The 21,506-nt window shown below is 47.4% G+C and overlaps 1 protein-coding gene across 2 annotated transcripts in view; it reads left to right on the top strand.

The window, feature by feature from the left end:
- VWF (von Willebrand factor) overlaps positions 1–21,506 on the top strand; it is a 137,700-nt gene that overhangs the window by 63,483 nt on the left and 52,711 nt on the right. For both annotated transcript variants that reach the window (XM_060658633.3, XM_060658634.3), the window contains exons 17-24: positions 175–269; positions 4,108–4,268; positions 11,964–12,067; positions 13,361–13,499; positions 15,866–16,000; positions 18,178–18,324; positions 20,974–21,114; positions 21,316–21,429. In XM_060658633.3, the coding sequence (XP_060514616.3) occupies positions 175–269; positions 4,108–4,268; positions 11,964–12,067; positions 13,361–13,499; positions 15,866–16,000; positions 18,178–18,324; positions 20,974–21,114; positions 21,316–21,429 (1,036 nt within the window). The remainder of the gene's footprint in view (positions 1–174; positions 270–4,107; positions 4,269–11,963; positions 12,068–13,360; positions 13,500–15,865; positions 16,001–18,177; positions 18,325–20,973; positions 21,115–21,315; positions 21,430–21,506) is intronic.

The raw sequence follows: 21,506 nt of genomic DNA, 5'->3' as shown, positions 1-21,506 counted from the left end.
GTTCCACTGGGTTTGGTGACATAGAGAGGGTGAGTGGCCTTAGCGGGCTGTGTTTCAGATGAGTTATGGGACTACCTTGACTTGGACGGGGAGACGGTGAGTGGGAGGTGAGGAAAAGGAGCCAGCAAGCATAGCCGCTCTTACGAAGCTGGGTTCTGACTTTCCTCTCTGCAGCTACTGTGAGGATGGCTTCATGCACTGTACCACGAGTGGAGCCCCAGGAAGCCTGCTGCCTGACACTTTCCTCAGCAGCCCCCTGTCTCACCGCAGTGAGTACTGTCCCCCTGGAAGGGCTCTTTACCTCGCCGCTGGGCTGCTCTGTCTGATGTGCCTGTGCATTCAGGCACATATCAGGGTTGACACCATTTTTATGTTCATGTGAGTGGTTTTCAGGCGTTGACATGCCTTTGCATGTGTGCATCCAAATTATTGAGGCAGGGAGGAATTTTATTTCAGGGGAAAAATTGAGTTATCTGCAAGATGGATTCAGTGAGACTTCTGTTTTGCCCATGGTGACCTTAACCCAGTGAGTAGCTGTAAGTTGCTCACCTTGATTGTGGTGAAGACCACCCCCCTTCGTTAGCCTCTTTTTACTCAGGGACATACTTACAAGGATGTCTGTCTGTCTGTCTATCTATCTGCTTATCTATCTAATTGTTTTATTTTATTTATTTTTCTTTCTCAGGATAAGTGTACTCTCTTTAATCCCCTAGTTCCCCCATCCCCCCACACACCTCCCCTCTGGTAACCATCCATTTGTTTTTTGTAGTTAATAATCTGTTTCTTGGTTTGTTTCTCTCATTTCCACCCCCCTTTGCTCATTTGTTTTATTTCTTAAATCCCATATATGAGTGAAATCATATAGTATTTGTCTTTCCCTGACTGGCTTATTTTGCTTATGATTGTACTCTCTAGCTCCATCCATGTCATTGTAAATGACAAAATTTCATTCTTTTTTATGACTGAATAATGTTCCGTTGGATATATATATCACATCTCCTTTATTCAACGATTTATCCATGGACACTTAGGCTGCTTCTGTAGTTTGGCTATTATAAACAATGCTATTTAAAGGCAGATGTGCATGTATCCCTTTGAATTAGTGTTTTTGTAATTTTTGGGTAAATACCCAGTAGTGTGATTCTTGGATTGTAGGGTAGTTCTATTTTTAGCTTTTTGAGGAACCGCCATACTGTTTTCCACAGTGGCTGCACCAGTCTGCATTCCCATCAACAGTGTACGAGTGTTCTTTTTTCTCACCTCCTTGCCAACACTTATTGTTTCTTGCATTGTTGGTTTTAGCCATTCTGACAGGTGTATGGTGATAGTGCATTGTGGTTTTTGTTTTCATTTCCCTGATGATGAGTGATGTTGAGCATCTTTTCATGTGTCTGTTGGCCATCTGGGTGTCCTCTTTGGAGAAATAGGTCTTCTTTGCAGAATGTCTTCTGCCTATTTTTTAACTGGATTACTTATTTTTTGGATGTTCAGTTGTATCAGTTCTTTGTATATTTTGTATACTAACTCTTTATCAGATATGTCATTTGCAAATATCTTGTCCAATTCTGTAGGTTGTCTTTTAGTTTTATTGATTGTTTCTTTCACTGTGCAGAAGTTTTTTGTTTTGATGTAGTCCAAATAGTTTATTTTTTTATTTTATTTCCTTTGTCTCAGGAGATTTATCTAGAAAAATGTTGCTTCAGCCAATGTCAGCAAGATTACTGCTTGTGCTCTCTTCAAGGATTTTTTATGGTTTCAGGTCTCACATTTAGGTCTTTAATGACAAGGGTACCTGTTTAGAAAGCTTCTCAGATGGATGTGAAAGAGGAGAGTTTAGGCATATTGTTCTCAGTTTGAAGGTCCTAATAGTTGCTACACTGTTGAAGGACAAGGCACAGAAGGGAGAAGGGGCTGACCTAGCTTTGAGGGGACCATATTCACACTTATGGATCAGGGAAAACTAATTGGCTTCCAGATGGATCCTTGCTTAGAAAGGACTGTCCCAGTAGGAGGGAGAGGGATGCTATTAGGCAGATAAATGAGCTATTTTCAACATCTGGCTTGACCACCTCTCTCTGCCTTCTGCTTCCCTCAAGACGTCATCTCTCCAAGTGACACAGATGTGTGCCATGCATTGGCTTTCCAGTTTGTCCTGGTGAGAAGTCAGGCTGCCCTGTATGACTGATTGGGGAGCATCTCTCAGCCTTGAGCTGGGACAAGATCCTAAGCATGTGAGTGGCTCACAAGTTGAAATCAGAACTTGTGACCTTGTCTTTTTCTGTTCAGGCGGCTCTAACAAAACACCACAGACTAGGTGGCTTAACTATGAGAAATACAGGAATGTATTTATATATGGAGGCTGGAAGTCCAAGATTAGGGTACCAGCAAGGTCAGGTAAAATTTGCAGACTTCTCCTGTGTCCTCACAGGGCAAGAAGGGCTCGGAGCTCCATGGGTTGTCTTCATCAGGGCACAAATCCAATTCGTGAGGGCTCTACCCTCATGGCCTCATCACTTCCCAAAGGGCTCATTTCCTATCACAACTATCTTTGGGGTCAACACATGAATTTATGGGGGCACATTTAGTCTGTAGCGGATCTCAGGGTCACTAAATCCTTCTCCTCCTCTCTTTGCCGATTGCTCATGTCCCTGCCCTCTCTTGGCTTTTTTCTAGCTGATAGTTCCTGGAAGCGGTCATCTTTTGTGAAGTCAAGAAGCTCCTAGAATTTTGTACGATTTGGAAGAGCCACTTGACCTTTTAGGGTTTCAGTTTCCTAACAAAAGTTTCCATATAAAATTAAGACTGGGGGGTGCCAACGTGGTTCAGTTGGTTAAGCATCTGACTTCGGCTCAGGTCATGATCTCACAGTTGGTGAGTTCGAGCCCTGCGTTGGGCTCTGTGTTGACAGCTCAGAGCCTGGATCCTGCTTTGGATTCTGTGTCTCCCTGTCTCTCTGCCCCTCCCCAGCTCATGCTCTGTCTTTCTCTCTCTTAAAAATAAATAAACATTAAAAAATTAAAAAAAATAAGGTTGGAACCTGTTCACAGGAGACAGTAAGTGCTCTATGCAGTAAGATAGAAATGCTGTGAAGTGCATCTGGGTTTTTGAAAGGAAAGTGCTGTATCAATCATCTGATGTTGTCATTTATTCAATCAGCCATTGATACCTCCCAACTGTTAGGAAATATGATACATCCTGAACAAAGGAGACACAACCCCTGCTTTCACGGAACATTTATTCTGGTATTCTAGTTGGCAATGGGTGGGCAATCAACAAATAAGTAAAACAGACAGTATATCAGAGGGTGGTATTGGAGGCCATCCGATGGAGGCTTGACAAAGCAGGCAGGGCGGGGAAGGGTGTCAAGGGACAGAGTGTAGCAGATTTAAATAGAGCGGCTGGAGTGGCCAGTGGCTGGGCAGAAAATGACATAGGGGCACCTGGGTGGCTCAGTCGGTTAAGCGTCCGACTTCAGCTCAGGTCATGATCTTGTGGTCCGTGAGTTCGAGCCCCGTGTCAGGCTCTGTGCTGACCGCTCAGAGCCTGGAGCCTGTTTCAGATTCTGTGTCTCCCTCTCTCTCTGACCCTCCCCCGTTCATGCTCTGTCTCTGTCTTAAATAAATGTTAAAAAAAATTGAAAAGAAAAGAAAATGACATAGAAATCTCCCCTTAAGTTTTTTGTAACTAAATTAGCATGACCATTTTAGGAATGGTCCCCTTGGGGCCCCCAAAGGTTACTTTTTATCACCCAAATGCAGGTCCTATAAAGCCTAGGTCTGGACATTTCTGCAGTGCCTCCCGATTTAATGCAACCTGCTATGGCAGGCTCAAGGGGATGAGGAACGTGGGCAGTCATAGGGTTGTGGAGAGCCAGAGAGGTGCCTTCAACGTAGGCAAAGGTCTGGGGCTCAGATGAATAGATGAGGTGGCCATCTAGTCCCACTTGGGGAACCTGGCTCAGTGTTGGACCTGCTGGAGGTCAGGTCATCCCAGGGAGGGGGCAGTTGGGTCTCTGGAAGTGAGTGGCTGCACCTGGGGGGACCAAGGACAGTGTGGAAGGTAGATTCATCCTTCACGGGTCGCCTCTTTGGTTTTTCTACTTCCAAGGCAAAAGGAGCCTGTCCTGTCGGCCCCCCATGGTCAAGTTGGTGTGCCCTGCTGACAACCCGAGGGCTGAAGGGCTCGAGTGTGCCAAGACCTGCCAGAACTACGACCTGCAGTGCATGAGCACGGGCTGCGTGTCCGGCTGCCTCTGTCCCCCGGGCATGGTAAGCCACCACAGCCACAGAGGTGGGCAGCCTGGCGTTTCCCTGCAGGCGGGCACACATGAGGTGGCTCTGGGGCAGAGAGAGGAAAAAATAGGAGCCAAACAAGAATGGTAATGGGGGCGGAAGTGGTGATGGGGTCAGGGGTGGGGGAGTGCCTTCTGTGGCTGACTCAGCCGCCAAAGTCAGGAAGGGAGATGGTGGGAAAGTGTCTAGAGTCCATCCTGATGAGATCTGACAAAAACACAGGAACTTAGGGCACAGAGGTGCCGGAGGAAGCAAAGCAAGTATTTCCAGAAAATACTTACAAGTGACAACAGGCATTTCCCCTGGAATTTTCCCAAGGGCCGCATTCTACTTACTCAGAGGAAAGAGCACACATGTATTTGCATGTGATTTGCATATATACATATAACTTTCTATTTCAAGAGATGTTGATGTTGCTGCCCCTTCACCAGCAAGGACCAGCCCAAGTCCCTTCCCCTTGCTGAGCCTTGTTTTCCTCATCTGTAGAGTGGGTCACAGTCTTGGCCAGCTCTTGACATTCCATGATTCTGGGGCTGGGGCTTCAAACACCCAATCTGCGGCCAGCGGTTCCTTGGATGCCTTGCAGAGTCCAAGGCATGCTGGTTTGCAACTACCTGGCTCCAGATTGCTGCTGGCGGCAGTGGTGTGAGCGGGCCCCTGCCCCTTACCTTCCCCCCAAGTCTGGTTGTCGGCCGGTGTAGTGTAAACATATGACAGTAGTCCCCACATCCGTGGTTTTGTTTTCCAAGGTGTCAGTTACCCACAGTTAACTGTGGTCCAGGAGCAGATGCTCTTCCTTCTGACGTCTTGTCACAAGGTCAATATCAGCCTCATGCTTTGTCTCAAAGCCTGTGTCATTGACTTTACTCCATCTCATCCCTTAGGCATTTTGTCATCTCATGTCATCACGAGAAGGGTGAGTGAGTACAGTACAGTAAGGTACTTAGACCACATTCATAGAACTTTTACTGCAGTATATATTATAACTGTTTTATTTATTGTTGTTAATCTCTTACTGTGCTGATTTATAAATTAAACTTTATCATAGGTATGTGTATATAGGGAAAAAAAGAGTATATATGGGGCTCGGTATTATCTGCGATTTTAAGCATCCCCTGGGGGTCTTGGAATGCATCCCTGTGGATAAGGAGGGAATGCTGTAGACCTGTTATTCTTGTCACCCTGAAAGAAGCAACTTCTGGGTTCTTCTCTTTCAAAAGCATCAGGTCTTCTTGCTTTCTCTGACTCCAGTTCCCCATACCCAAAGTGAGCAGTGTGTGTCTGGGGCAGGAGTTGTGGACGCCGAAGTGGGAGGGGGCGGGATGGCTCTCATATGGTTGTAAAGGGCATCAATGATGCCCAGGCCTTGACTTGAAGGTCAGGGTTCTGGCCGATGGGAGATGCCAACGTTCTATAGATGCAACGGGGACTCATCATCGGTAGCCCACAGGAAGGCTGTGCATTGGGGTGTGTGCAGGGCAGATGATTTGTCTCCTTTCCCTCCAGCCCTCCTCCAAGACAGAGAGACTACCTGTTCATTCCCCCCTGGGTGTTCCCCTCTGCTTTAGCCTCTGATGATTCTAAACTGTTTTCTAATGGGGGAGCTAGAGATTGGCCGGGGAGCACCCCCAACCTGGATGGTCTTGTTTGATGCCTTCACAGAAGGTGGCTATTCAAGGAGGGGAAACTCAGAGCTGGGTAGGGACAAGAAATGGGCCAGGGGAGAGGAGGCTTCTGTATTGCTCTTTTTATCCTAAAGGATTCTCATTTTGACTGTTCCTTCACTGTACCTGGAGGGGAAATTCTCCAGACATCAGAGAAGGCTCTGGCAAGAAAAGGGGCATCCCTCAGGGGATTATGTCAGCATCAGAGACTCTTCTAAATGAACCTTTTGTTTTTTTCAATGAAAACAGTGCAGATATCTGAGATAATAAGCACAGTACTTGCATTATGGTCCCAAACCCCCAATGGAGAGCAAGACCTCAAGTTCAGGATGTGGACACACGGTCAGGAGCTCGTTTGCATTCCCGAAGCCTCTGGCATGCGCTCTGAGGACAGTCTGTGGATGTCTGTCCCATAAGGGGGTGACTCTAACCTCAACCGCAAGGGATTCTAAACTCAAAAGCTCAGAGTGTAAGAGATTGGCTTATTTTCACAACTGCTTCATTACGATGCCGACTAAGGTGCAAATCGTTGAGGCCAGATTCTGCAGAGCAGCAAAGCCCATGATTTATGAAGTGCGTAGTGTGCTGGCTGCTGCATGGGACACGTGTTCCTGCCTGTAACACAAAGACAAAGGAGCTGGAAACACCCTGTTTGGGCCCATGTGACGGTGTAGACATCCTACCCAGGGGTGTTTCTCTGTGTGGCCTGTCCCCTGTGGGAGATGGTGAGGATGTGGTGTGTGACTGAGGGTTTTGGGGGAAGAGGTTGGGGATTCTACATTCTGGGGACTTGGAAGAGGGCGGTGGGAGGTGGGGTGAGGAAGTAGCTCTTTGCTGGAGGCAGGTCTGTGAGAGTAGAAAGAGCACCCGAGTAGGAACAAGGCAGAGGGCCAAGCCCTCTGTTCAGGCCTCGCTTGCCCTTGGGTGAACATTCATTCTTTCTCTGAGCCTCAGTTGCCTCATCTGTGACATGGACATATAATTCCTGTTATGGGCCCAAAGGGGTTATAGGTGAAAGGGCTACAGAATTGTAGGGATAGCTTTAAGTCTTTTCAGAAATAACCGAGGCGCAGTCTCAGAGGCTCTGCTCACCTCCTGCTTTCCACAGGAGAGATCCATAAAGGGCCTGTTTTCTTAAAATTTCCATCTGTTGTGGACCAAAGCTTTTGTAAATACAATAGAAAAGAATGATCAGAAAAAAAGAAACAAAAAGTAATGACATGCAAAATATGAGTCCCTCCCCCATTTTTATTAGATTCCACAGATGATGTATTACTCAATTGCCATACGATTTTCCAAACACCTACCCAGTTTGTGTATTTGCATCATCATAGACCCATACTGGCCCTGGACTGAGCTTTGAGCAGCACTGCTCTGGGTTGAAGATTGCCTCTCCCCTTACAGGGCATCTCTCAGTGTCCACTGTAAGGCCAGCAGCAACTGTCTGAAAATGTTGGGAACAGGTTGGGAGTCCCCCTCTCTGTAGTTTCTTTCAGGCTTGGCACCTGCTTACAGCCAGGTTTTCTGGGCCATATTACCAGTCCTGGTACATATGCCTCCTTTCATGGAACAAAGTGTGTGTGGGGGGTGTTTTTTATAAGTGGTCAACGCCCTGGTAGATGGTATGGAAAAGACATTGGATTGGAGTCCCATACTTCTAGGTGTGAATCCTGGCTCCTGAGATTTACTCAGCTCTAAAACTGGGTTAAAGGGCTATTGGGAGGACTGGGGGTGACAGTGACAGGGACATGGAAGTTGCTTAGTAAGTGGTAGTTTAATGACCACTGTAATAAGAAGTTTGTGGGGGAAAACCGTGAATCCTGTGAACAGAGAGATATGCTGTAGGAAATTAGCACACAATGGGAGCAATTCTAAGACCTCTGTATCCACACCCAGAGGCCCACTAGATCAGTAAAATAAGGATGTTGCACTGGAAAGATTCCCATATTTTTCTTTAGTTGAGAAATTCTGGAGTGAACTTCTTGCCTTTGTCAGAATGTTCCCCACTGTCACAGCAAGGTGGCAGCAGAGCACAACCCACTGCCCAGCTCCCTCCTTCCAGCCCCGAGGTAGTGGTAATTCTCTCCTCTCCAGGAGCATCATCCGGTGTAGAGTGAGGAGGAGCCCTAAAGACCCAGGATTTCAACCCTTCTATCCCCCAGGAATCTGAGCAAAGATAGGAACCATTGAAGGCTGGGAATCCTCGTCTCCTGAGTCCTAGACTGGGCTCCTTCAGCCCTACTTGCCTCCCTCCCTCCCGTGAGGTGGTCTTGGAAAGTTTGGCACCCCCATCTGGGAGACACTCACTTATCCTCCAAAATCTAGTAGTTACACTTTCCAGGCTACTAGTTCCTACTAGTTCTGCTAGTAGGAAACCTCTTGGTAGCTGGGAAGCATGTTCATTTCCCTGGTCCTTTGATGCCTGGCTTTATCACTGGCCCAATAGGAAGACTCAAAAGACTCTGGCATTGCTTTTTGAAATGCAGAGCTTGGCTCTGGGGCCCGTTCAGGGTCAGCCTCACATGTGGGCACTGTATATCCTACGAGATGTCATTTTAAAAGGCCCAAGAAAGCCATTCTGTCTCAAAAATATCTCCTACCCCTTATGCGATTTGTCACCTAATTAGGCTTACTGAAGTATGAGGAGCATGAATTCATTCTGGCTAATAAGCATGGGTTTTAGAAAAGCATATGGCCTTATAAATCCTCATAGGAAGCCATTCACGCCTTAGTATGAATTATTTAATCAGATTCTTTCTTCCTAGCCAAATATCTAGTTGAATTCAGCTGCACTGATCTGGAGGTATTAATGGGAACAAAAGAGAGAGAGAGTTGGAAGGCAAAAAAAGATTTTGGAGCATGGGTCTGTATGGTGTTTATGTATGAGGGTTGGGTCAGGGAAGATGAAGCCTTTTCAGAGAAGAGTGACAAAATCACTTATTTTCTACTTCATAATTTTTCTTATGGCTGACCAAGACCTAGTACCATGTTCTTGGCATGAGCCATTCTTACTCAGGATGTCCCAAGTTGATGGATAGTGACAATAATTTCTGCTTGTTTGCTTCTGAAGTCTTGGCCGTTTGTCAACTTTACCTTATTATCCTCTGGCATCCCAGAGGGACAAACACGAGGCAGAGATGGTTCTCTTCATTAAAAAAATTTTTTTTAACGTTTATTCATTTCTGAGAGACAGAGAGAGACAGAGTGTGAGCAGGGGAGGGGCAGAGAGAGAGGGAGATGCAGAAACCAAAGCAGGCTCCAGACTCTGAGCTGTCAGCACAGAGCCTGATGCGGGGCTTGAACTCACAAACTGTGAGATCATGACCTGAGCTGAAGTTGGATGCTCAGTTGACAGAGCCACCCACGTGCCCTGGGTTCTTGTCATTTTAAATACGATGTTCAAGTGAGTTTCCACAAAGTCCAGTTAGGTAGGGACCACTATCCTGGCTTACCCTACGTGTCTGAGTAGTCCTCATCTTGATCTTGTTCATCCCCTGAGTTGTGCCTTTATCTATCTCTAGGGATTTCTTTAATGCTTTAGGGCTCTCTGGGTGTTTTTTTGCTGGGCTGGTGTTATTTGATCTCTCCCAAGTCAGAGCTGGTACTGAGGTGTGGCACGAGAACTCTCTCCTTTCCTTTTAAGGTTATGCTTTGTCCCCTCTCCAGCTGTGACTTATGAATCTAACCCCACACCTCTGTTGCCTTTATAGCAGTCCCCATCCAGTATGAAGGTCCTATTTTAATCCTGTAATCCATCAATAAGTCAGGGCGGAGAGAGCCATATGGCTTGTCAGTGAGAGTGCAAAAGGAGGAAGGGGGCACTTGTGGCTTTATCTCATGACCAAGCTGGGGTTTGAGTTTACGTCCATTGGAGGAGGGCTGGGACTCACCCCTGGGCCAGGGGAGGGGCTACCTGAGCCATGGGGGTGCAAGACTCTTTGTCAATGGGCTGAATATCCTGGAGAGAGGTAGAAACATCCAGCATGCAGACCAAGAGGCATGGGAGCCCTCCAGCCAGCCTGCTTAAAGGCAGAGGAGCAGTGCACGTTCTGCTGAGTGATTCTGTGGAGTGAGGTGAGCAGGGCTCTGCTTCCTGGAATCCACCTCTGTGCATCCTCATCACTTTTGTCTCACATTACGTTTCCAACAAGGAGACTTACTGTCTGGTCTCCATCAGCTGTAGGTGTGGGTGTTGGAGAGCATGTCAAGCTTCCCCAGTAAATGTATCGGTCTTTCTTAGAGTAGCCATTAGGTGGCAGGCCTCGGACTTAAGTTAGAAGTGATGACGCTTTGAGGGGAGGATGTGAGAATGAACCCTAACTGTGATAGTTTCTGAAGACTGTGGTAGAGAGACATTTGTTGCCTCCTCCCTGATCCTGCCAAGCTGTCATCTTCCCTACTGGGTGCCTAAGCTTCTTGTCTTCCGATAACAGGGCTTGGCTGACCTGCCTCTTCCTCCTACTCTGTGCTCCCACCCTCCCCCTTCACTTAGGTCTTGAGGACTTGGGGTTGGGTGAAGGTGGTGGTTAATTGGAGGTTATTCTTCCGATCCTGTTCTAACACACATACACACACACTCACACTCACGCACGCACACACACACACACACACACACACACACACAGACACTACTTTAGCCTATGGTCCCCAACATGAAAGCTCTTTGTTTAGGCCAGGACTGCCCCATTCCCAGGGCTTTGTTCAGTTCCAAGCCCAGGGAACTCAGGCTTGTCCGGGGAGTAACTGGAATTCATGGATCCTGAACCAGGAACTTCTCACCCCTTAGGTATCTCTGGAACCAATGTGCTGTGGTCCCTTCACCTGAAGGTGACCCATGGCTCTTTTAGATTACCCATAGCCCACACCAGAGCAGACATCCAGGGCTGTCCTACGGGGCTGGGACAGAAGCATATCTACGTGCTGGGGTCAGAGTAGGTTTGGAGAGTTCCTTCTGAGCCCACTGTGGCCAGTGGGTCTTAGTTCTTTCTTCCCTCTGACCCCTACAGGCTTGAGGAGTACAACATGTTCACATAGTACTTTCTTCTTGGGTTGAGGGCAGGGAAACAGAGCATACCCCCATGGAGGGTGTATCAGAATCCCAGGGGACTAGGCGAGGAGCAGGTATGTGGGGCTTGAACAAGCCCCAGACTCTGGCTTTGGTCCATCCCTGCCTATGGGCAGTATGCAGCCTTCATCTCCAGGGGCTAAATGCATTTAAGTTTTATTAAACATATTTTCCATCATTTACACTGTAAACATAATATATGCTTATTGGTGAACATTTGGAAAAAAATTTAAAAACCAAAAAAGAAAATAAAAATCCCCTATTTCTCTGTCTCAGGCTTCTATCTGGATGGAACTTCTGTATTTCCTTCTAGTCTTTTTGTGGCATATTTTGGATTGTGTGTGTGTGTGTGTGCGTATGTATATGTATGTATGTATATATATATATGTCTGTATGTATATATATATATTTATATGGACTGTATGTAAGTACAGTCTTTCCCTGTTTTAAAAATTAATAGTGTCAGTATTTCTCACATCATATAAGAGTTTTCCAAAGGGCCATTTTAATAGCTACAAAGGATACCATTACCTGGGGATTCCTTAATGGAGTTAATCATTTTCCTATTGTTGAACAGTTGGTTGTTTCCATATTTTGCAATGATAAATGATTCTACATTAACCTTTGTCCGTAAACCTGTTTGGTTTGGAGACATCCTCTGTGTGGTGTTACTGGGTCTAAGGAGATGCACATCCAAGGGCTTCTGCCACATGTTACTACAGAGTCTTTGCCACTGTCCCAGCAGGGTGTGAGGGCAGAGGGTGGTCGGAGTGTCTCTAGCTGAGCTGGGGGGATCAGTGTGTGGATGGGGGCCCGTGTTTGCTGAGCCCCAGCCTGGGTGGGCATGGGTTCCCTGGACTGGCCTGTGGCCAAGGCCATCTTCTCAGCAGGGTCTACATCACTCATTATGGCCCCTAAGACATTTGGATTCCTTTCCCTTAGGTCCGGCATGAAAACAGATGTGTGGCCCTGGAAAGGTGTCCCTGCTTCCACCAAGGCAGAGAATACGCCCCAGGAGAAACGGTGAAAATTGACTGCAACACTTGGTGAGGCCCTGGGAAAGGCTTTCCTGGGGCCTGCGCCTTTGGGGTGGGGTGAGCGGGAGTGGGGTCACAGTGGCTGACGTGACCACAGGACTCTGGCACTTGCCTCCGGCACCCTGTGGGAACATGGTTGTTCTTTTCCTTTTCTCTGTGTCTCTGTTTCTCGAACTACAAAGTGGAGAGAATCTTTATCCTCTCCTGTGCTCACCCTGCATCGACCCTGTCCTGGAGAGTAGTGTTTCCAAGATGGACTTTGGCCCATGACTTTGGTCATGGCATGTGTGACCAAGCTGCCAAAAGGCACGGACTTTGGAGGGTCCTTCCCTGGCCTTATACTGCCCCCTAAGCATTCTGCAAGTGTGCGTGGCATGGCTGGTTCTCTTCTTCCTTCTCTGTGCCCGCCATTCACTAGCCCTTTTCTCTGTTCACTCACCCTGCCTGTGACAGCTTTAGAGGAAGGTCTCCAGGAACAGAGGCAGGAAGGGCTGGGACCCGGAAGGCGCTTAGCTGTCTTTTGGGCCTGAGGTCTGAGCTTACCACCTCTGATGCACAGAGTGGGCTCTCTGATGTCAGCTCTGGTTATGGGGTGGGGTGGGGGGATGAGTGTTGTGGTAGTGGACACATCACTGTGGATTGAAACATAGCTCTGTACACACAAAACCTCTCCTGGCAGAAGTTCACGGTTGATCACTATTTTCCCAACTCAGAACTTTCTTGCCGTTGTGTCTTTTTCTCCCTGTTAGTGTCAGAAGGCTCTCAACTTCAGTGTCTCTGTTCTGTAGAGACCCCATAGCCACTCTCAGGCATCTTCCAGGGAGGCTGAACCTCAGCAGATCCATAGCAGGTGGTCTACAGAGGAACTGGGCTTCTTCCCGTGGCTGCCCATCACCTTGGATGACCTGTTTCCCTCTTTGCCTCACTTCCCCCTTGAAGCAGGAGAGCAGCATGGCCTTCCCTTTCTCCCCCTTGGCCCTGTGCTCTAAAAATGTGACAGTTTATGGGGCGCCTGGCTGGCTCAGTTGGAAAAGCATGCGACTCTTGATCTTGGGGCCGTGAGTTTGAGCCCACATTGGGCATGAAGCCGACTTAAAAGAAATATGACAGTTTATGACTGCAAACTGCCCTTCCCCATCCCACCCCACAGGCAGCCAGTCCTCCACTTCTAGAGGCTTCCTGGAGGGTTGGGTGGCACCCCAGAGTGATATGCATTCCTTCATTGTCTTTCATTCCCCAGGGCCCAGAAGGGCCCCTCACACCACAGTACCCACTGGTCATCCTGGCCATTATTATTCCTAGTGTCTGTCGGGACCGGAAGTGGAACTGCACGGACCATGTGTGTGACGCCACGTGCTCTGCCATCGGCATGGCGCACTACCTCACCTTCGACGGGCTCAAATATCTGTTCCCTGGAGAGTGCCAGTATGTTCTGGTGCAGGTGAGAGCGAGGGAGGGAGGGCCTGCTGTCTGTCTCTAGGAGGCTGGGAGATGCTGACTGCCCTTTGGGGGTTTCCAGATCAGATTCTACTGTTCTGTCTGTAGAAACAGTTCTGGGGCTGGTTTCCACTGGAGCAATTTTCCAGCCCCTAAAAGAGGTGCCTGAAACCCAGAGCCGTGGACCATCTTCCTTCAGCTTACATGGAGACGTACGAGAATAGGGAAGAAGCTCATTTGTTGACTGGGAGTGGTGTGGGGGCAAGGCTACCACCAGCCTAAGGTAGTACCAAATGGAATTAGAAACACACATCTGTTCTTTTTGGCAGGCACAGCCTCGATCAGGATGCGCAGTGGGGAGGGCGGGATCCCAGGCTGGATCGAGCCCCTCTCACCCTCACCACCAGTGCCCTGGTGGGAGGCCCAGAACAGGGGGCTGGTTGGAGTGATCCCTGGAGTTGGCTTCCCACCCTATGATCCTATTGCGTTCTCTACCATTTCCATTTCTAACCTAGTGCAATTCAGAAAGGGCATCACAGAAAAGTCATACTGCCCAGGAAATCCTAGGTGGTGAGTGAGGGCACCGGCCTCTCTGCCTTTCTCTCCCCACTGGGTGGATTCCTGTAAACTTCTTTCGCTGGTTGACACCAAAGTGAGTAAGCAAGGAGGTATAAGTGCTTTTCTCATGAGGGATGACACAGCTCGACTCTATGAAGCTTTAAACAAATGTGGTCTCACTGTCGCCATTCTCAGGAGGAGGAGTAGGGACTTGGTGTGGTCTGAAGGGAGGACCACAAACTGGTAGGAGCCTCAGCCTCAGAGACAGAGCTGCAGGGCCCATGAGTCAGGCAGTGAGGGTACCTGTAGAGCATGCTGGGAGTGGGGCAGAACGAGCAGCAGCACTGAGAGGCTGTGCACAGAGCATGCTGGGAGTGAGCAGTGGCACCAACTAATGGAGCCTCCTACCTCCCATGACCCAGTCTGGCCCCAGAGAGGCATGCAGTGTGCTAGAGAGACAGGGCATGCACATGATGACATGGTTTTACTGACACTTAGGAACCTGGGGTGTATCCCCCTCTGGAGCATTCCTACAGATTACATATGGCAGCTCATCTTTTGATTATCTGTCTCCCAACCTTCGTAACAAAAGATGAGGTGACACCAGCTCTGGCATTCAACCACCCAGCCAGTATCAAATGCAAGTGTGCATCCAGAAAACACGACTAGACTGATTCTGCGCAATGAGAAGCAGCTGGTCAGATCCACTGCTCCCCGGCTTTCCCTGCCCAGGCAGAGCTTTCCCAAGCGGGCCAGTTTTAGTGTCCCTTTCAAATTGTCCCCCTTTGTGGGTTGCTTGTCTTCCATCACAGCCAGTTCTGTTGTCTCCTTCTGATACATTGTACCAGATCCTCCCCTTTCTCCCTTCTTCCTTTGGGAGGTATCATCAAGACTTAACTCTTTTTAGCAAAATCTCAGCTGGTGACAAGAACCATTTATAAAGCACCTGCACCTTTGTTCCCTCTTTTGTCCTTCACCATCCCATTGACTCAACATAGATCCATTTAACCTAACAATCCCCACTAAGTTGGCTGATCCTGTGTTTTAGAGGGGCTGATTGTGTGTGTCTGTGTCTGTGTGTGTGCGCGGGTGTGTCAGAGAGGTAAGTGACTTGCTCAGTGTATCCAATAACTGACAGAGCAAGGCTCACACCTAGTTTTTCTGTCTTTTTTTCCCCCTACCATACCACAGCTATAGCCACCATGGAGAGGTATTTGCTAGAAGTGTGTCCCTTTTTGTTAATTTTCTATGAAATTGCCGGCAAGGACCAGCACTCCGTCATCCTCTATTTCCAGCCAGAGGTGGTATCTTAGCATCTGTGGAGCTGTGTCAGACGACCTCTGGTTACGTTTCTGGGCCGGCAGTCCAGAGGGATTCAGCTAGAATTTAGAGCCACAAAGTGCCATGTGGTCAAACTGTCCTAGTTAGCTGGGTGAGACTAAGCACTAACAGGTTCTAGGTAGGGGTATTTAGGCTGATGTGTTCAGCAAAGCATATCACATGCCACTTCTCCCTCTCCCTTCCCCCTCTCCCTTCCCCCTCTCCCTTCCCCCTCTCCCTGTTTCTCTACCTTGTGCTCACTGACTCTGGTTCATAGGTAATGGCTGAAGATGACACACCTGTCCCTTCTGCCCCTAAAGTCATTCTCTCTCCCTCTCTATCTCATTCCCTCTCTATCTGTCTCACACACGCCCATGCATGGACACGGTAACATCCTTTAACACATATCCTTCGATGGTCTGAGATGGTGAGATGCCAATATTCTGATCTGGGGAGAGGTAGCAGGGATAATATTTCTCTCCCTTTCCCCAGGATTACTGTGGCAGTAACCCTGGCACCTTCCGGATCCTGGTGGCAAATGAGGGGTGCAGCTACCCATCAGTGAAATGCAAGAAGCGGATCACCATCCTGGTGGGAGGAGGCGAGATTGAACTGTTTGATGGGGAGGTGAGTGGCAGCCTCATCCCCTCTACGCTCACACCCCTCTGTTCTTCTGTCAGCTGATTAAGAGCATGTATCAAGCGCTGTTTAGAACTTGTGTGACAGAATACCGTACAGTGAGCATGAGGTAGAGCCGTATCGTCTGACCTTCATATATTCTATGAGAAGAACAAGTTGCAGGTGATCATGGATAACACGATCCCATTTTAGTAAAATAAAGTTCAGATATGTGAGTGGACATAAATGTCGGACTGAATCCACAAAAGTGTAGGAAGAATCAGGAGGGTGGGGTGGAGATTGGAGGGCAGGAGGCCTTTCCCTTTCATATACATATGTATGTGTGTGTATATATTTATGAAATATATAGATAGGAATATATATACACACACCACATATACACACATGTACACATATACTAATGTATACACATATGTACTTATATATGTGCATATGCACACACATATGTAGTGTATATACATAAATATCATGTATACACATATCATATGCATATACATCATATATACACATGCACACATACACACATATACATAATATATACATATATACATATCTGTCATATGATATACGTGGGTATCATTACTACACAATACATATATGTACATATATAATATATATGCACACATGTACATATATTATATATACATATCTATCATATATGCACTAAAATAGATAGATATATATTACATTTACACACACTTAAACATTTATTTTGGGAAGTAATGATGTTTTGGGGATTTTTACTGTATGTTTTTCAGTTCTTTTCAGATAAAATCTTTTCAAAAGAGTTCAAAAGAGCAGTGAACATATTTAGTCCTTGTATACTAAGAGTTTATGAAGTGGTTCTCAGAAGAGTACAGAAGAACCACCTGGCATCTGATTTAAGATCCTGATTCCGGGGTCCACCCTGAGATTCTCATAGGTCTGAGCGGGACCCCAGAATCTGCATCTGGAGCTCCAGGTAGCCTGGAGACCACAGTTTTGCTTCTGTTGGTCTGAATATCTTGTACTAGGGAGAACAGGGCCTGGGCTCAAACCTTTCCTGGTATCATCATTTTATTCCATGGTCTCAGCCCGCATCCCTCACTTCTTGGGAACATGCACCACCGATATCAGGAGATGGGGAGTGAATTTCCCATTACTGGCTGTGGGTCAGCAGTGTCAACTCTGTGTCAAAGGACAGATGACAATGGTGATGTCGGATAGGAGGTGAGCACTTATGATTAGCTCTGCACGTGTGTGTCACGAAGGAGAACCTTGGCAAAGGGTGACAGGTGCTTCGCAACTACTTCAGTTTTATGAATTAGATAGTCAGCCAAGCACACTGAGCTGGGCTCTGAGGGCTCGCACAGGCAACAGTTCTGCCAAGTCTAGGGTCCAGGTTGGAGTCCTTCTGGAAACTGAAATCCATGATTCCTGCCACCATCGCTGAGCTTTTCAGTCTCTCTGTTCTCTGTCAGCTGACTCCTGATGACAGGGACTCTGGAGAGCAGGAGATGGGGGAAGGAAAGGGAAGAGTCTAGTGCTCATTTATATAAACGGATAGATTTTTAAATGAATTGCCCAGCGATATTTAAAATCATTGCCATGGTTTTTTAAAAAAATTTTAATGTTTATTTTTGAGAGAGAGAGAGACAGAGTACGAGTGGGGAGGGGGAGAAAGAGAAAGGGAGACACAGAATCTGAAGCAGGCTCCAGGCTCGGAGCTGTCAGCAGAGCCTAACACGGGGCTCGAACTCACAAATCATGAGATCATGACCTGAGTGGAAGTCAGACGCTCAACTGACTGAGCCACCCAGGCGCCCCTAAAATCACTGCCATGTTAAAACCTGATTAGGAGACCTCGTGCATTTAATGATCAAATATAAAAAATTATTTTTGTGAGGTGATGGATATCTTCCACTGGTAGGTTTCATTGTATTTTTGATCTTATAATTACGATTTTGCTGCCATCTCTGCTATGATCCCTTAGTCATAGGATTCTTGGCCAGTGATAGGCAAGACTGATGCAGAAACATCCAGGCAGGGTGTGGGCCCCAAGGGGGCATGCTCTGACCAGGTGGGGCAAATGACTTGTAGTTCTGGAGACAGGCAGGGGTGTGGGGTGGAGCGGGTCTCTCATGTCTGCCCTTCACTCCCTTTTCTCGTGCTTTGTCATCCTTCAGGTGAATGTGATGAAGCCCATGATGGATGAGACCCACTTTGAGGTGGTGGAGTCTGGTCACTATGTCATTCTGCTGCTGGGCAAGGCACTCTCTGTGATCTGGGACCACCGCCTGAGCATCTCCGTGGCTCTGAAGCAGACATACCAGGTTAGTGGCTCTTCTCTGCTTCCTCTTCCTCTTGTCTGTGACTTGCTGTTTGCACCTTTCTCAGCTTTCTGAGCAGCAGCCCACTGGCCCTGCCACTGCCATGGGGGAAAGTGGCTGGTCATCTCGTCTGGTCTCCTTTCCCAGACAAATAAGACCATTGATTCAAGGTGTAGAGTCAGCCTTGGCTGTTTCTGGAAACCAGCTGCATGTAGGAAGGACTGTGGCTGGCCCCAACCCAGCAAACCATTCCTTGAGTGGCCTTGCTAGGCATGCAGTTTATATCCCCCAAAGAAGGAAGTGAAAGATGAGGCAATAGCTTTTCTTAAGGTTTCTTGACCTAAAGAGGCATACTGATCACGCGCCATATTGTTAAAACACTGTGAAACATTCTGGGGTGTTGCCTTGCCATTTGAACCATAGACCAGTACATTCTGAGAGCTATTTGTAGAACTGCTGACAACCTAGTTTAGAGAAAGTTACGCCATTTGTGTCCAGGTTCCAACAGTTTGTTTGGACTTTGTTTTTCTAACTGACAAGTGTGGGACAAGTATTCTGTCTGCTCTGGTGGCTGATTTAGCCTCAGTAGCATCTCTGACAGCACCATTCATTTCGGCTGTACTGAAGTGAGGCTGCACTGCCCTTATTTCCTGTGGTGCCCACTCTACTTCCTGAACACAGTAACAATTCACTCATTCATTTATTCAACAAATCCTTACTAAGCTCTATTATGTATCAAGCCCTGTTCTAGGCACAGTGGCTACAGCAGGGAAAAAATTACAAATGTATATGCACGTATGTATATGTATATAAATATGGGTATGAATATGTGTATGTATATGCGTATGTGTGTACATGGGAATATATATGTGTGTGTATGTGTGCGTGTGTGTATGTAAACCCTTGTCTTAGTTTCCTATTGCTGCTATAACATATTACCAAACTTAGTAATTTAAAACAACAACATAAATTTATTTTATTTTTAAATTTAATGTTTATTTACTTATGACAGAGAGAGATAGAGAGTGTGAGCATGCACGCAAGTGGGGGAGGGGCAGAGAGAAAGGAAGACAGAGAATCCAAAGCAGGCTCCGCTCTGCCAACACAAAGCCTGATGTGGGGCTTGAACCCACAAACTATGAGATCACGACCTGAGCAGAAGTCAGACGCTCAACCGACTGAGCCACCCAGGTACCCCAGGAACATAAATTTATTATCTGAGGGTTCTGGAGGTCAAAAGTATGAAGGGCTGCATTCTCCTGGAGGCTTTAGGGGAGAATCCGTTTCCTTGTCTTGTCTAGCTTCTGGGGCCTGCTTGCATTCCTTGGCTCATGGTCCCATCCTCCATCTTCAAAACAAACAGCACAGCATCTTCCAATATCTCTCTGCTTCTGCCAGCTCATCCTTCTCTGACTCCTCCCGTGCACCTTGTAAGACCCTATGATTATACTGGGCCCACTTAGATTGTCCAGGACAACCTTCCCATCCTGAGATCCTTAACCTAATCACATCAGCAAAGTTCCTCTTGCCATGTGTGGATTAGGGCATGGACATCTTTGCAGGGGGGGCACGGTGTTGCCTGACACAACCCTGGTGGAGATTGTATTCTAATGGGGCTATTATTTTAGATTGGTTGGTCTGATGAGACCTGTCTGAAAAGGTAACATGAGCAGAGTCTTCAGGGAAGGGAGGGAGTGAATCATGTAAATATCCAGACAAAAGAATTTAAGCTGTTGGAATAGCATGTTCAAAGGCCCTACAGTGGATGGCCTTTGGGGTATTTGAACAAGGAGGCCACTGTGGCTGGAGAAGAGGGACTGGAGTGAATGGTAGTTAATAAGGGCAGGGGCCGTACTATGAGGGGCCTACTATGAGTAGGCCTTTCGTCCAATTATGTGAACACTCTTCTTATATGTTTCCCAGTAAGTTCATCCTTGTACCAAATAGATTCTCTGTATTGAAACAAAAGAGAGCAAGTCACATCTCAAGACAGGGCTCTAAGTATGTTGTAAGAGCATAATACGCTTTGTTTTCCAGGCTAGATATTTCTAGTTCTTTACATAGTTTTTATGTGATGGTTTCCATTCATTCAGCAATCACTTGTTCAGGACTCGTAGCTGCCCATGCTTGCATGTTGTATACATGATAGGTGAACACAGAGACAAATAAGATATTATGTCAACCCTGGTGGCATTTGACACACAGCAGAATCCTAGCCAGACTGTTCTGGACAGGCTGCAGTTGTCCAGATAATGGGCTTGCGTTATTACACTGTCCACAGTAAAGTATGACTAGAACGTTCCCTCTTTGGATCTGTACATTCTCATTGATGTGATGTTGAACTGGCTCCTCTTTCTGCTCAGCCTGTTGCTGGGGAGAGTGATGGTTTATACTGGAGCAGGTTGTCTCTCTCTGTGAATGACCTCTGTTTAACTTGAAGATGGGGGACATGAGGAAGCCTGGAAAAACCTTGGCAAGGACAAGGCTTTGCCGATTATCCTGGTCTGCTTCTGGGTCTCCGTCCCTGTCCTTTTTCCAGCCTCTCCTTCTTCTGATGAACCTGCCTTCTTTGCTGCCCAGAACTCTCCTTTCCCCGAGTAAGAGAGTTTGCTCCAAGGTTTACAGTGCTCATGATCTCATCTTGTCTGTTAGGAGAAAGTGTGTGGTCTATGTGGGAATTTTGATGGCATCCAGAACAATGACTTCACCACCAGCAGCCTCCAAGTGGAAGAAGATCCCGTGGACTTTGGGAATTCCTGGAAAGTGAGCCCGCGGTGTGCCGACACCAGGAAAGTATGTCTGGGGTCTCTGTGTGGACTGAGCCCAAGAAGCGTGCTTCCTGGAACGTCCCCATCAGTTTTATGGGGGTTGGAGGGGGGTGGGGTGGAGGGGGGGTGGTATGAACTTCAGTGGAGGCATGGCTCCAGAGGAGGGTCTCTTGGATCCTTCTGGGCTGTGTTTTGGTCCATCTGTGTCCTCTTGCCTATTCCCCAGGTACCACTGGACTCATCCCCTGCTACCTGTCACAGCAACGTCATGAAGCAGACAATGGTGGATTCCTCCTGCAGGATCCTCACCAGTGATATTTTCCAGGACTGCAACAGGCTGGTGAGGGCTGTGGGGTCATTGGAGGCAGAAGACTGCTAAGGGTTGGCCGAGTGGCTTGGGCACTTGGAGCATGAGCT

Source organism: Panthera onca, chromosome B4, assembly GCF_046562875.1.
Source record: "Panthera onca isolate mPanOnc1 chromosome B4, mPanOnc1 haplotype 2, whole genome shotgun sequence".
NCBI classification, from domain to species: Eukaryota; Metazoa; Chordata; class Mammalia; order Carnivora; family Felidae; genus Panthera; species Panthera onca.
This window is presented reverse-complemented; position numbering and strand designations above follow the sequence as displayed.